This window comes from Pimephales promelas, chromosome 21 (genome assembly GCF_988280905.1).
Source record: "Pimephales promelas chromosome 21, fPimPro1.hap1.1, whole genome shotgun sequence".
Lineage (NCBI taxonomy): Eukaryota > Metazoa > Chordata > Actinopteri > Cypriniformes > Leuciscidae > Pimephales > Pimephales promelas.
Window position 1 is genome coordinate 3,179,853 of NC_142789.1, and position 15,267 is coordinate 3,195,119.

General features: G+C 36.6%; 3 protein-coding genes across 8 annotated transcripts in view; 2 read left to right on the plus strand and 1 right to left on the minus strand.

Annotated features, from left to right (window-relative positions):
* znf740a (zinc finger protein 740a) overlaps positions 1-15,267 on the plus strand; it is a 380,822-nt gene that overhangs the window by 82,968 nt on the left and 282,587 nt on the right. The gene's annotated exons all lie outside the window — the stretch shown is intronic.
* The window catches only part of calcoco1b (calcium binding and coiled-coil domain 1b), a 41,827-nt gene continuing 38,363 nt past the window's right edge, over positions 11,804-15,267 (plus strand). For both annotated transcript variants that reach the window (XM_089124835.1, XM_089124836.1), the window contains exon 1: positions 11,804-11,877. The gene's annotated coding sequence lies outside the window, so the exon portion shown is untranslated. The remainder of the gene's footprint in view (positions 11,878-15,267) is intronic.
* On the minus strand, positions 12,753-14,630 carry hoxc11b (homeobox C11b). Its single transcript, XM_039663374.2, has 2 exons — positions 13,987-14,630; positions 12,753-13,431 (listed from the first exon to the last, which is right to left on the minus strand). The coding sequence occupies exons 1-2, from the start codon at positions 14,603-14,605 to the stop codon at positions 13,199-13,201; spliced, it is 852 nt and encodes a 283-aa protein (XP_039519308.1). The 5' UTR covers positions 14,606-14,630; the 3' UTR covers positions 12,753-13,198.

Consider the following 15,267-nt stretch of genomic DNA (forward strand, 5'->3'; position numbering starts at 1 on the left):
ATAGACTGACCCAGACTGTAAAAAACATGGACGACGCTCTCTTCCATTGGCGTTTGGACCCAATTTATGTTTTTTTAAGTTAATGGAGAGAAACGCTGATGACGAATGACAATGGCAGTGCTCCTTTTAGTGTTCTAAAATTAAAATATATTTGAAATAGAATTTATTCTATAAAAAATAATTTCTTTGTTTATTGAAATGTCAAAAAGACTCAATCAGGCCTGCTGTGTTTACTGCAAGTGGCTACTAATTACAAATTGTCTAAGTTAAATTAAAGCGCAAAAGCACAAACTCACCGACGCTCAACACTTCTTTCTCGCAACGCTCTTGACGGATCCGCTGAAAAGCTCGAGAGAGAGAGAGAGAGAGAGAGAGAGAGAGAGAGAGAGAGAGAGAGAGAGAGAGAGAGAGAGAGAGAGAGAGAGAGAGAGAGAGAGAGAGAGAGAGAGAGAGACAGAGAGACAGACAGAGAGAGCTTATTAACAAGCAGCTTCTCAAATAATAAGGTAACGTTAATCCACATCTGGTGAAGATCCATTCCTGTTTCCTGTAGTGCAAAATACGCTCTCGACTTCTATCAAAACTAAAACTATTTAGGCTACTTTAGAAGAGCAGATGCAGGGATAGGAGGTAAAAACGACTGTCAACTAAATGATTACCGTTGTTAAAGTTGTAAGACTAAAAAAACTAATGTTCCGTGTTGTTCATCTAGATGGGGAACGAATGATCTGGGCAGAGACAATATTATAAAGTTCATTATCATGGAGAGGACACCATGTGACTTAGCACAGCCAACCCATTCCTTGGCTAAGTCGTAAACTTTTATTACATAGCTGTAAATTTGTCACCAAACAGCCAAGAATGTATCGCCTTCTTTCTATCCGGGATTGCTGGACGAATACTTTTCTTGAGGGTCTCAGTAAAGCAGAAAAATCTCATACTGTAGCCTTCAGATTGCTTTCTTTAATGTATACAAATTAATTTATATTGACATTAAAAGATTTAAAATCATTGCACGCGTATTGCACACTAGCATTGGGAGAACTGTATACACAATTGTTTCCAGGCCTGGCGTATAAGCCTTCCTCTAATGTATCAGAGACTCCAAACCTGAAAATGTCAGATAAACCAACGCATTAACATAAGGATTACATAGCTCCTTGCTGTATATGATATTTATTTACAAAGAAATTAGGAACCCTTTGTATTGTATATATATATATATATATATATATATATATATATATATATATATATATATATATATATGCTAGAGAGAGAGAGAGAGAGAGAGAGAGAGAGAGAGAGAGAGAAACCCAATATTTATAAGCCAATATTTGTTTTTGTTTGTAGATACAAGATATTAATAGGCATTATTACAACAAGTAATATAATCTACATTCCTCTCATGGACATCATGTAGGTGGGCGGGGCAATCATTAAACAGGAAGTCGACCCTGAAATGCATGAAGTGAGGAACATTACATAACTAGTTTTCATAATAAGGTCATAAAATTGTCATATAGCTATATTGCACAAACTCTTGATGGACACATGAATATGAAGTATACTGCAGCAAAAAAAGTGTTAATATCAAATTTCTATTGTCAGAATTTGGTTGTTTTTATTTTGTCCCATCCACCCAAACACAACAGGGGTGGATGGGACATGATTTTGGGTGACTGTGAGAGTACTTAAAGACTTTAATTATTAACCCTTGCAGCAGATAACCATTGTGTAGCTCTGTATGCTCTAAACTGCTGTTTCCCAAACTCTTCTTTTGTGCAACCCCTAATCAACCAACCACAGAACATTTGTTAAAACAACCGAATTCTGAAAATAGATAAACAGGTAAATCACTGTTGCAGTAACACACCATATTCATGTTCCCCTGCCTGGTTACAGGCTCAGAGAAAGGAAGGCTGCTCCCTGCTGGTGGACACTTGCACATCCACACTCTGGCCACAGGTTGTGTTGACCTCGGTCCAGTCCACATATCAGATGTCTCCTTTATCTGAAGTTTCCACAGCCAAGGTCACAAGTTAACTTAAAGGGACAGTTCACCCTGAGTTTCTTTCCTCTGCTGAACACGAAATAAGATTGTGAAGAATGATGTTTAGGCTACCAGACAGTTGACTGTATCCATTGACTTCCATACTATGGAAATAACTTCAATACTCAATTCAATCGTGAGCTAAACGTTGCTAAAAAACAATTGAGACCTATTTACAAACATAACGTCGTAGACAACGAGCTACAACCCGATTTTCCGTCAAAACGAGCTTTATGATATAAATAGGTCTCTATAGACCATTTCACAAGATGTAAACAACACTGGTCCAGAAGCACTTCCTGTTTCAGTTTTTTAACACTACATAAAAGCTGGGATAAAATACAACCAACAGAACATTTAAAACTGAATCAAAAAGTTAAACAAACATCTTTAAGATGTTTTCTTTACATGTGAAATAAAGAAAACAGTTACAAACTGAAACAGGAAGTGCTTCTAGACCAGTGTTGTTTACATCTTTTGAAATGGTCTTATAGACCATATAGCTATATACCTTATAGGCTACACATGCGCTGAGAGACAGTCCGCAGGTACCGTCAGCAAACTACAATGGTATGAAGTTATTAATGCAACGCAATCTGGTTTGACATGATTGGAGGACAGTGACATCTAGTGTTCATTTATGTGTTCATTTTAAATTGCTTTAATGGATTGGTGATTGATTACCACCAGACAAATTTATTTTTACAACAGCGGTCAAAAGCTTGAAATAATTAAGATTTGTATGTATTTCTATCTCTCTCTCTTTGTATGTCTCTCATGTTCACCACAGGCAACATTTAATCAAAATAGGCCTACATTAAAAACAGTAATATTGTGAAATATTAAATTTACAAAAATCGTTTTTTATTTAAGTACATATTTTAAAAGATCATCATTATTCCTGTGATCAAAGCTGAATTCTCAGCATCATAGTCTTCAGTAGGCTATCACGTGATCCATTCTAATTTGATGCTCAAGAAACATTTCTTATTGTTATTATAAATTTGAAAACAGTTTTGTTGCTTAATAGTGCTGTAAAACCCGCATCACAAGCATTCAAAAATAAGTAGATAATAATAATAATAAATTTACTCAGCAAGGAAGCATTACATTGATTCAAAGTAACTGTAAATACATTTAGGCTAATGTTACAAAATATGTATATTTTTCAAATAAATGTTGTTAGGCTTATAGCCTAATTGAACTATTCACTAAAGAACTGGTCTTAAGCAACACAAACTGTTTTTAACATTGATAACAGGCTAAGAAACATATGATTATTGAACACAAATATTTATTAAAAATAACCTAGCTGCAAGTCAGCATATTGAATGATTTCTGAAGGTTTATGTGACATTGAGGACGGAGCAATGATGCTAAATTTTTTTAAAATATAAGTCGAAAATTCAAACATTTAAAAAGAAAGTAATAATATTTCACAATATTATTGTTTTAACTGTATTTTTGTACAAATGCACCCTTGCTGAGAAGATAATTTTTTCAAAAAATATTAAAACATTATTCCACACTTCTGCCCGGTAGCTTGTGTCTGTTATTGGATGTAGTTATTTTCAGGCAATTTACTTTTAAAATATTCATTCTGATATTTCTAATAATTCCATATTGAGGAGTTGATTATTTAATTGACTAAGCTTTAAATACAATTTATGTTGCTTTATATTAGATCATTGTCATTTCTCGTGGCATTTATACGCCAAAAATGGTTTTTGCGTGCATATTCTACGCACTGAAAACCCCCTGGGTAGGTTTAGGGGGAAGGAGGGTGGGGAGGAGCAAAAAGTGCGTATCATATGCACGCGAAAAACGCGTACCATATACACAAAAACTATTTTTGGCGCATAAATGGCACGAGAAATGACATTCGTGCTTATACGAACAATATACGAACTTTCATGAGACTGTGTTAGATCAACGGGTAAAGCTGTAAAATTAACTTCAGACATTTATGAATTACTCATTTTTTAAATGGTAGGCTATGTAATGTGCTACAATATTTGTCTATTCCCGGCGAAACGACGTATTGCGCCTATAATTCACGGCCTTATCGCTGAAGTGCAAGTATACCTTACAAAACTATCAGTCAGCCGCATATAATCAAATGAATCGTACCAAGTTGGTTTACACACATTTTAATGTATTTGTGTTAAACAAATTAAGAAACAAATCTGAACATGAACAGTTTCCAATAAGCACCATTCCATAAACCCATTGTTCTCAAACATTTCATATGCACTGTGGAAGAATTCACAAGATGACATGAGTTAATAATGAAGATAATGGCATTCCAGTTATGCAATGCGAACACACACAAAAAAAGCTTTTTTTAAGAATTCAAATTCCATCAAACTGAATCCTTACGTGATTTAATTGAATAAACTGAACAATCCTTAATCAATTCAAGAAAATTACAAAAGGATTATTCAATTCGATTTGGTGGAATTTTACTAAATTGCGTAGCCTAAATCTTAAAGAAAAGTGTGTGTGTGTGTGTGTGTGTGTGTGTGTGTGTGTGTGTGTGTGTGTGTGTAAATTGGCTGTTGTTTTCGATTTTTTTTCGAGTTTTGTTGTTTTAGACCCTCAATAACATAAAAGCTCACTAGATGCAGTTTTTAATATATCGCCTATATGGAAATTGAGAATCCTTAACCGTTTTTCTGTGTAATCAGAAAAGAGCTGAAAACAAGCAATCACAAATAAACGAATCTGTAAAATAAACAATATAGCTACACCTAAACCTGGCTAAACGGAACTATCGGTGAACTTAGGCTACATTTAAAAACCTAACTTAAAATAATGTGACAAAAAGGCTTCAGAAGAGCATATTTAACTTTATTAAGGAATAATTCCGATTCATGACAGATATATATTTTGTCTGTCTATATTTTAGACAGTGTTGCGAAAGGAAAGGTAGGGCTTTTATTCATTTAATTTGTTTTACAAAAATTATTGTAAGGCTACCTCGTCATGCTTTAATATTTTCGGTACACTGCAGTTGCAGAATATTTTATTACGCCTATTAGGATTATGTGCACCTTATTTTACACTGTGCGTTAGTTTGCTTATCAAATGGAAACAAAACATTTGATGCTATATGATTAAACTGAACATACAGCCTGTCACAATGAACTAATTACATATGAAACAAGATGCACTTATTTTGAAACACCCCAACAAAATCACCCTGTTCACCAACAATATCAATGCGTGTCTTACCAACAAAGCAGGGAGATCGTTGCCTATAGACTACAACCTCTGGGTTTATAGCCCCAATTCACCCACTGGAAGCCATAGAAGTTTTTACGGCCATATAAAACCGAGGAAGATGTTGAAAGGATAGATATTATAGTCTAGGCTATTGTAGGCCCGGCGGCGGTGGTTCATTTACAATGGCATTTGAGGAGTGTGTGAGGAAGGATCATTTGTCAGAAATGCGCGGCCTTGATGAAGGCCAACTGACGTAATCAAGGCAGTTTCTTGTTGTCGCCAGGAAGTCAATCTCAACAACATCAAACTACCTAAACCACGCATCAGCTGATCAGGTTATATCTACACTTTAAACCGTTCCTTTAATATATTTACAGGTGGATTTGCATTTATATGCATATCTCAAAGACAAATCTCAAAGACGTGAGAGACCACAATACACAGATAGGCAAACGCATTCTGCTACTGCTGCACATGCTAATAGCCCCATTAAGAAATTGTGCATTTCAGATGTCCTCTAATCAAACAAAACGTGAGCACTGTGTGTGCTTCGGGCTACTTGATAGGCTGTAGTAGCAGCTTGTTCAACTGAAAACATTGACGTTCGTGTTTCGTAGCGATCGCCACCTCACCAAGAATACAATATTTACAATATTACAAATATTTAAAGACATCTACGTTAGTCTATTTTCTGAAATATGAGGAAAAAAAAACAGCTCTAAACGTGTCATAGCCTATATAGTGCCAAAGTCTAGGCTTACCTTATTCTTCTTCCCGCGACGGCTCGAGCTCCTGTTTGTCTACTTCTATATTCCATCACTCTGCTGTCCTTGCATTCTTACCCATTATTATAAAACGGTCCCAGTGTAATATAGAATGTGTTGATATAGCAGCCTCTGAGGGGCGATGCGCATTTCGCACCATGTCAAATGAGCTTCTGAGAAAAATAAGATTTTTTTTAACAAGCCCGTCCTACTCTTCACATTAAAACGCATCATTGTTGCGACTGTTCTTTTTAATAAGCAGGTAAGATGCACTCTATTTTCGTGGCTTTAATTTAACTGCAATGTCCCACTTTTATCAGACATGTAGGCCTCTTTCTCCCAAACATACCAACATACTGATCAGTAAAGTACCGCGTTCAAACATTAATATTTATAGGTCTGTTAGGTCTATATAGGTCTATAGGTCTATAGGTCGCCCAAGTAGAGTAGGCTATTAGCTTTTAAATGCACTATGCAATATTTTACATTTTAGTCAAACGTTCATTTTGAATAAGAAAAGAAGGATGGGGAGAAAGAACAGGAACGTTTATTGGAGAATATTTTTAATTTAATGGTAATCTCCATTTGCTTTTGCTTGTTTTTTTTTTGCTTGTTCCTCGGTCCTCCAGCCTAGTAATCTGGAGACGTGAGGAATGGAAACGAGGATGCAAAAAATAGAAATAAAAACGAGAACCACCCAAATTGATGCTTTCTCGTGTGCTCGCTCCCACGTCCTCCTCCAGCCTGACCCGGAAACAGATCGAACTCAGTCATCTCTCAATTCTCTAACTGCACTTTGAGGAGGCGAGGAACAAATGGTGGGTTCTTCTCAATTCTTATTTCTGCATCCTCGGTTCCTTTCCTCGTGTCTCAGCTCCACCCCTGTAGGATGCGAGGGACGTTTGCAAGGAAAGAAAATGAGGACGGAGGAATTTTCTTTAATGCTTTATTTGAACATTTAGTTTACAGTGTGAAACAACGAAATTGGAACAACAATAATTACTGAGAACAACAAAAAATATAAAGAACAGCGAAAGAAAACACACAACATCATAGGACAAAACAAAAAAATAATTAGACATTGAAAGAAAGAAAGAAAGAAAGAAAGAAAGAAAGAAAGAAAGAAAGAAAGAAAGAAAAAAAGAAAGAAAGAAAGAGGGCATTAAGGTAAAAAGTTTGTAGGTCTTGCAAATTGTACGTTTTATCCAACACACGAACTTTCATGAGATCGGGCTGTTTTATCTCATGTACACTGTAAAAAATTTGGAGTACGATTTACTTGGAAAAAAGCTTGCCAACTTTTTTTTCACTCAGAAAATGCTAGTAAATTTACAAAGATTTGCCAAATAAAATCCTAAACACATTTGTCAGTAGCTTTAATTAGAAATCTTTAAGTTAAATTTACTTGGAATATGGAATTAAGTAAACTTTACAAAAAATAAGTAATTTTAACTCGGCTAGTAAACGGTTGATTGATATTGATTTCCTTTGTCTTTGTATTACATTTCACTAAAACAATAATATTGAATTTTATTAGCCATTTATAGCATGTGCTTTACTTAGATCATCTAAGTAATTCATTTTACATCATGTCAGAAGTTAAGCATCATGGGAATGCAAACACCTCAATACTTGGTAGACAATACACACTGGCGGTAACATTTGATGGGTCGTTTTTGTGTATGAATGTGTCATTTTGAGCAAAAAATGTACTCGTAATGTCACAAAATGGTAAGTTACTAATACTGACAACAAAAATCAATGATAAAACAGTGTAAATACAGCTGGAAACCAGTGAAAAATGAACCTCATTAATTATTCAAGGTCCAGTGCATGATGGGAACCCCAGTGGTAAGTTGAGTAATTTTTACTTAATTTTATTGAGTTGATATTTACACTTTCATTTCTACTCGCTTGAATTAAGTACTGATATGGAATTACTTATTTTTTGTAATTCTTGCCTGAACTAACTTTTTCAAGTAAATTACATTGTTTTTTCACTATATTTACTTCACCAAAAAATATACATATATATTTTTTACAGTGTAAAAATACCAAAATAATTGGGAGAAATAATGTTCTCAAGGAATAGAACTCTTACTTAATATTTTCTTACTTTTTTCAGTGATACACATCTCATCAAGAGGTGTGTTGACAGGTTCAGGATAAGATAATGAACCCAAATAGAGAGTACTGTTTTCGAAAAGCATGCGTATGCCAATTGGAATAATATATTCTGATAGAAACTCTGAAAGGCAGACCTTCGTTATTAAAGAGCTGTACAACATGAAATATCCCATTACTAAACCAGTGATTATAACAAAGTCTTATTTATAAATAAAATATTCCTATTGTTGGAAAGCATATTTATACTTTGGAATACTTGATCACTGGAGCGTCACTTAACATCAGCAGCGCTAAAAGGATCTGCCCTTATGTTGTTTTAGTTTGGTTATTTAAGAAATTCATAATAAAAAATTATAACGCAAGATACCCTGTGGAAGTATGTGAGATGTGTGGTTTATTTAAACTGCAAAGGTAAAGTATTAAATTAAAATTATTGTACCTGATGTGAAGGGGGAGGGTGAGAATTTATACGTGCGTCAGGTTCCTCAACAAGAAAGACTTCCGCATTCACCTCTGCATCCTCGCTCATAACTCCTCTGGAAGCCTGCTCACTCCTCGATCCTCACCTCCTCGCGGAGCAATTACAGAATTGAGATGTCCTTCAAGATGGCTGAGCTCGATCAGTTTCCAGGTCATAGGATGGAGGATGGATGACGGAGGAGCGAGGAGACAAGGAGGGATATTGAGAAGCATCCTGAGAAGTCATGAAGAGGATACTCAGGTCCATCCTCCTCTCGCGTCCTAAGGGGGTCGAGCTCAGATGCGAGGAAGGGAAGCGAGGAAAGGAAACGAGGATACACAAATATGAAATGAGAAACATCCTCTTATTGTACCACAAGGAGGTTTTGAACGAGGAGTGTGGAAGCTGTACAAGGCAGAGTAAGGATTCAAAGGTGTATACAGAATTCTTTCTTGTCGTATTCTGAAGGCTATGCATCCCATAGTTCTCGATCCCTATAAACAACAAACTAAACTCCTTATCAAGGAATATGATGCCAATCTCCTTCATCCAGGGCCAGAAAGGGTCCTTGTAGAGCTCAGACGTCACTACTATTGGATTTTAAGAATCATAACAGCCATGAAGAAACATCAACTTATCTGTGTTGAATGTCAAAAGTGGCATGCCCAACCTAACATCCCATGATGGCAGATATCCCACCAGTTACCTTTACAAGACCCCTTATATTCCACTGAATGGACTTTTGGCCCATTTACCGTAAAAATAGGATGACGAACAGATGTGGCTATTGTCTTCAAGTGTATGATCACCTGATGCCTCCATCTGGATCTACTCTAGAGTCTTCTTGATGTCTCTATGGAGATTTTATAGCTAGAAGAGGGAAGCCTTTCGAGCTCTTTTCTGATAGTGCACCAAATTTGTTGGAGGGAAACGAGATTAAAAAGGCATATAAAGCTATGGCGTCTTGATTAAAGGATCAGTTAGCTGAACATATCTTTTTCACATTTATTCCTCCACATTGTGATGTTTCATTAACAAAGTTTGGGAGGAGCACGTTCAGTTAATTAACACAAGTGGAGTGAACTCAGCAATCAATGATAAGAGGTGTATATACAGACTCAGCAATCTCACCTCACTCTATCGATATTAGCAGTATCCCTCCACCGCCCCTTCTCCACACTTCCAGTCTTAAACACTTACGGGTGGAGTACTTTGGGTTCGGGCCAAATTCCGAGCTCAGAGCCCTCCCCCCTGGCCAGCTCGCCAAATACGCATTTAATCTTATCCACTCTAATTATATGCAAGTGTGAACTCGTGAAAATGATGGTATTTGGGAGAGAAGAGTAAAATCAGTGAAACAAGGCTTGAAAGTAATTGTAAAGGAACAGACAAGTCCCTGAAACCATCTTCCGCACTGTTCTCATTGAGGGCATTGTGAATGTCAAGCGTTTTATTGGATATTACAGACCCAGACCCAATCACGCCTAGCATTCTGCTCATGATGGGTCACCAGGACTCTTCTCTCCCATAAGTAATGTATGACTCCAGCAATCTTTTGGGAACCAGGAGACGGAGGCCTAACCAAATACGTGTTGACCAATTCCTGGCTATAGATTATTAATCACTATCTGCCAAATCTCCATGAGAGACAAAAATGGCAAAAGAAGGGTTGACCAGTGCTCATCATAGACCCATAGCTTCCACAAGCCCTTTGGCCAGTGGGCAAGGTTACCCATACCTTCCCTGGACATGCATGGACGTATAAGTACAGATTCAGCTCAGGTTCAAGATCAGACTTATGTTAGGCCTGTGGCTTGGTTAATCCCTCTTACCAAACATGGATGATGACAACACCAATCCTTCCACTTAAGGACTTTCTACCAGGTTCAAATGTCCCAAGCAACATTTGGGGGCAGCTATGTTCCAAAGCCCAACAATGCCCCCTGAAGGTATATTTATGTATATCTTTATTAATGCTTGAACATATAGCCAAGTCAGTGTCTATGTACACAGGTGGAGCGACCCTACGCTCCTAATAAAAATAATAATAGATATTTTTATTTGGGAGTTCGTTTTTTTCCACATGAATAACAAACTGATAAGAATTGATAAGAAAGTAAATGTGTACCTTGAAATGCAATTTAAGTCGGTTTGGATAAAAGCGTATGTCAAATGCATAAATGTAGCCTAAATGTAAACTTTAGTTGCCTAACGATGCTTTCGGGTTGTTTCGGGAAATGCACCCCATAAATAAGTAGCTAATAACATTTCGTTTTTGAGTCGTTCTGTTAATTTATGGAGCGAAGCAAAATGTTCATTTTATATTAGCCTGAAATTAAACAGTTACATTATTTAATCAATTATTTTGAAAGACAAAAAAAAAAAAAAAAAAAAAAACAGCGCTGAGACCCGTCCTCGTGTTCTCTGTAAGCCCAGCTGCTTTCCTTTACAGTTTCTCCTTGTCCAGACCAACGCATTCTCACCCCAAGGCGTCACCTTTGACCATGCTTCAATATTTGACGTTTTAGGCGCCCTTTAGCGTCACTTACATGACGCGATCCTACGGCGTCATCTAACTGACGCTAAAGGAAAGCGTCTGTTGGAGGTGGAGGACGCGGTTAGGTTTAGGTGTGGGGTGGGGGTAGGGTACACGCGATCCTAGGGCGTCATCTAACTGACGCTAAAGGGCGCCTAAAGCGTCAGATATTGAAGCATGTCCAAATTCTTCCCAAGGCGTCAGTTAGGTGACGCCTTGGGAGTGAGAATGGGCTGTCCAGACACGTCATATATGCGAGGAACTGTCCATATTCGGAGGCAGTAACCCATTTAGTTTTACACATTTAGGTTTACCAACCTTTTCGTCAATACGTTCCAGAATAGGTTAAAAAATTGTTTTAAAGAAAAGTAAAAAGTAACAAATGCTTATAGGGTTAAATTCTAAAAAAAAAAATGTTTGTTTAATTAAAAGCCTTTAATCAGTAAAAAAGTAGATTTTTAGCCTGTGTCAGGTGCAGACTTTTTTTTTTCAAAAAATTAACATGTTGTTGGTTGTTTTTTTAGACCTCTTTGTTTAAACACCGACTTGACATTTTATTAAAATGTATAAAATGTTGTGAAAGCACTACAGCTACAAATATAAATTGTGCCTTCTTTTTCTGACAGAACAATCTTGCGTGCGTCTGCCTGTAGACTGTCTCTTGACTGGACGAGTTTTTACAAAGCGCAGATGATTCTTTCCCTTGTGAAAAGTAAGTACACTTTAGCATACTTTTAAAAAGAGGGATTAAGGAAATATTAGTCAACATTTGAAGTGGAACAAAACATTTAATCAATGTTATACATATTGAACAATACCCGTTCTTGTCTTATAGGACAACTTTGATCAACTTTTTTAACCACTTAAAATACTTTAAACGAATACAAGTATAAGTGCTACTACTTGTACACGTAATTGGATGTTATTTACAATTAGATGAAAATGTAGTTTAAATTGATATGCAATTGGTAGTCTATTTTAATTACTTCAAAAATAATTTAATAATTTGAAATATGGTGACATGTACTGGCTATTTATGTTAAACAAGACACATCAATGCCATTTATATTGATGCTTTTATGTCATGTAGCCTATTTAAATATGCTTGTAATTACAAATTTGTAATGATGAAGCAACTCAGTATAACCTTCAGTATGTGTTCACTTCAAATGTATAACACACAGGCTATAGTTATAATAAAGTACTTTATGTGCTTTAGGTCAGCACATCAAAATAAGTGTACTTCTTTAAAGCATTATGATAGATGATTATTGATCTTGACTTTTTTACTTTTAAGTAAAACGTTAAATTACAAAGTGCATTTTTAAAAAGTCTACTAAACTATACACTTACATTTAATTTTATTTCGTTGTTTCACAGTACTGTTATTTAGTTTTTAAGATTGAAGATGAAGTGCACTGCAAATGCACACTCGATGCAATTAAGCGCATTTCTTTTACACGAGAGTTATCACCACCTATGACAAATTATTGTTTACGTAGCCTATTATTTTTTTAAATATGAAAACCTGTTTAGTCTTACCTTGACTTGAACGAAAAACAACATTTGTCATTCATATTCAAATCATATTTACTCTATTTTTTGTTTAAATGCGAGTTTGAACATTATGCGAGTAGCATACTAGATGATTTATTTTCGGTTTTTTTTTCTCTCCAAATATTAATGCACATCCAATCGTGTAATCCTTTTTGCTTCTTCACGGCATATGAACGCAAACAAAAAAGGTGCGCAGAGATTTTTAACACCATTGTTTTTTTTCAGCAGCTTGTTGAAGCAGAGCCAGTAATAATAATAATTATAACATCCTTATAGAGGTTAATACTGTTGCATTGAAATAACGAAACATGCTTTTTCATTGTCTCAGAGTTGACGCAAGTGTGTGTGTATTTGCACAGCATATCTCGGAGAAACATTTAGGCTACTCTATACACAACTAGGCCTATAGACAAATATCGCTTAAGTTTGCTTTCAAAAGTCACATACTTTTTGTCCCTTGAAGAAAAGTTCACAGTTCACAATAGGGGGGTTCCAGAAAAATATTGCAGGCGAATTCCGCTTAGCTTCTTTTCCTTCATCCGTCTGTTCTGGAACCAAATCTTGACCTGTCGGTCAGTGAGGTTTAACATGCTGGAGAGCTGAAGCCGTTTCTCTTTATTGATGTAAACATTAAAGAAGAATTCTCGCTCCAATTCTCGGATCTGAAACTTGGTGTATGGACATCGCTTCTTCCTCACTCGTGGGGTAGCTATAGCAATTCAACAAGAAAGAGAGAGGTCAAAACCACAGCAATGATATAATCAAATGATCAATTATTGGCTTGATTTCATTATGGATGTACCAGTAACTTTGATAATGAAAAACAACAATATTAGTTACAGCCTAGCCGCTATTTGTTACTAATTAACCTTTCCCCCCATAAAAAAGTAAAATATTAAACCATAACTTTGGCAGTGCATATCGAACGGTTTTTGATGTGGTGGGTTACACTGGCTTTCGTCTTCTTAGATGCTGAAAGCTACGTTCTGCTCAATAGCTTTTTATTATTGGTGGTACAAGTTCACGATCAAAGTTACTATTTGTCACCATTGCTTCCTCGCACAATTTCACAGACTAACACATTGTGTGAACCATGATGTTTCTTCAAAGACCTTTCCCATTGTAAAAATTCTTCCCGCTCACTGAAAAAGCTTTGTAGCTAGGTTATAATAAAACCCCTTGAATGCTTATAAAAATCCACATAAAATCTAATACGGAACACCGCTCTATAGCCAACATTTGACAGCGACGAACACATACGAACCGGATTTTGTGTGGTTGTCGTTTTTTGTCCCCGACGTGGTTTGAAAAGAACCCGAGGTTCTGTTTTTCTCATGCCCTTTCTCTACATCTCCAGCACTGACGAGGACCGAAGAGTCGGGCTTTCCAGGGCTGCCTTTCTGCAAACAGTAATCTCCCAATCCGCTATTGGAACAGTCCAAAACACGACCAAAACTTTGCGGGAAAACGTTGGTCTTTCCAGTGCTGGAGTAAAAGCCAGTGCTGGAATGATTAATACCCGGGTGATAGTGGTGGTGACAGTAGAAATTGTCGTTCTTCGTCCACTTTTCAGTCATGGCTGACGGAGGAAGGCAATTTCTATCCTCCTCCGCATAAGAGCAGTTCCCCCTGTGGTTCCACTTACCCGACTCATATGATAAATCCCTGACTGGCGGAACTTGCGTGAAGTTAGTGGAATACGAATATGTGATTTGCCGTGAGTGGGCTTGAGGTAAAAGCGAAGATACGGCAGAATATTCTGGGGCGTAATAGGTTCTGGGGAGGAAGAGTTTCGAGGCGCAGTCCGCCCGCTCTCCAAACTCGGAAGTCCTTTGTTTACAAGACTGGGAGCAGGAGTTGCCTAGATTGAAAGAGTTAAACATTATACCCCTCAGATGTCCGGTAGATCAAAATGAATGCTTTGGATCCGAACAGAAGAAGAAAAAAATTGGAAGGCGAGATGACGCGCTATATCTAACTCGCCCTAAGACACGTGATCGAAAGTTGATATTCTCGTATATCAATTTAGAAACGTTTCACAAGTTGGAGTGGTTCACTCAAGGTAAAGACAACTCTTTCAAGACTATCATGGAGATCATGGTGCTCTGGCGCTATTAGTTTATTGTAATGCCATATTATGGCATAGGCCTATAGCCTTCACATTTTCAGGCCAGAGTGTTACAATTTTCACTGGTATTCAAAAACTAATAATTTATGTGCCTTGAGTGTATGAATAGAATTATGTCTTTATGTCTTTCTATTCATAACAAGAGTTAAATCTCCATAATGATGATGATGATATTGATGATATAGCCCATATAGCAAATTTTGTAATCATAAATCATGAAGTAGAATACAAACCTTGATGATGTAGGCTATGACAATACAATTTCAAAAATATAGTTCTATATTTTGTCTCCGAAAATCAACGTAGGCCTAATGGACTATTAATTGTATTTGGGTTGGTTAGGTTTTCAATCCACTGCACTGTCGCCGTTATCTAACACACTTGATCCAGAGCTCATTTGAGCTTCATGAGAGGCAT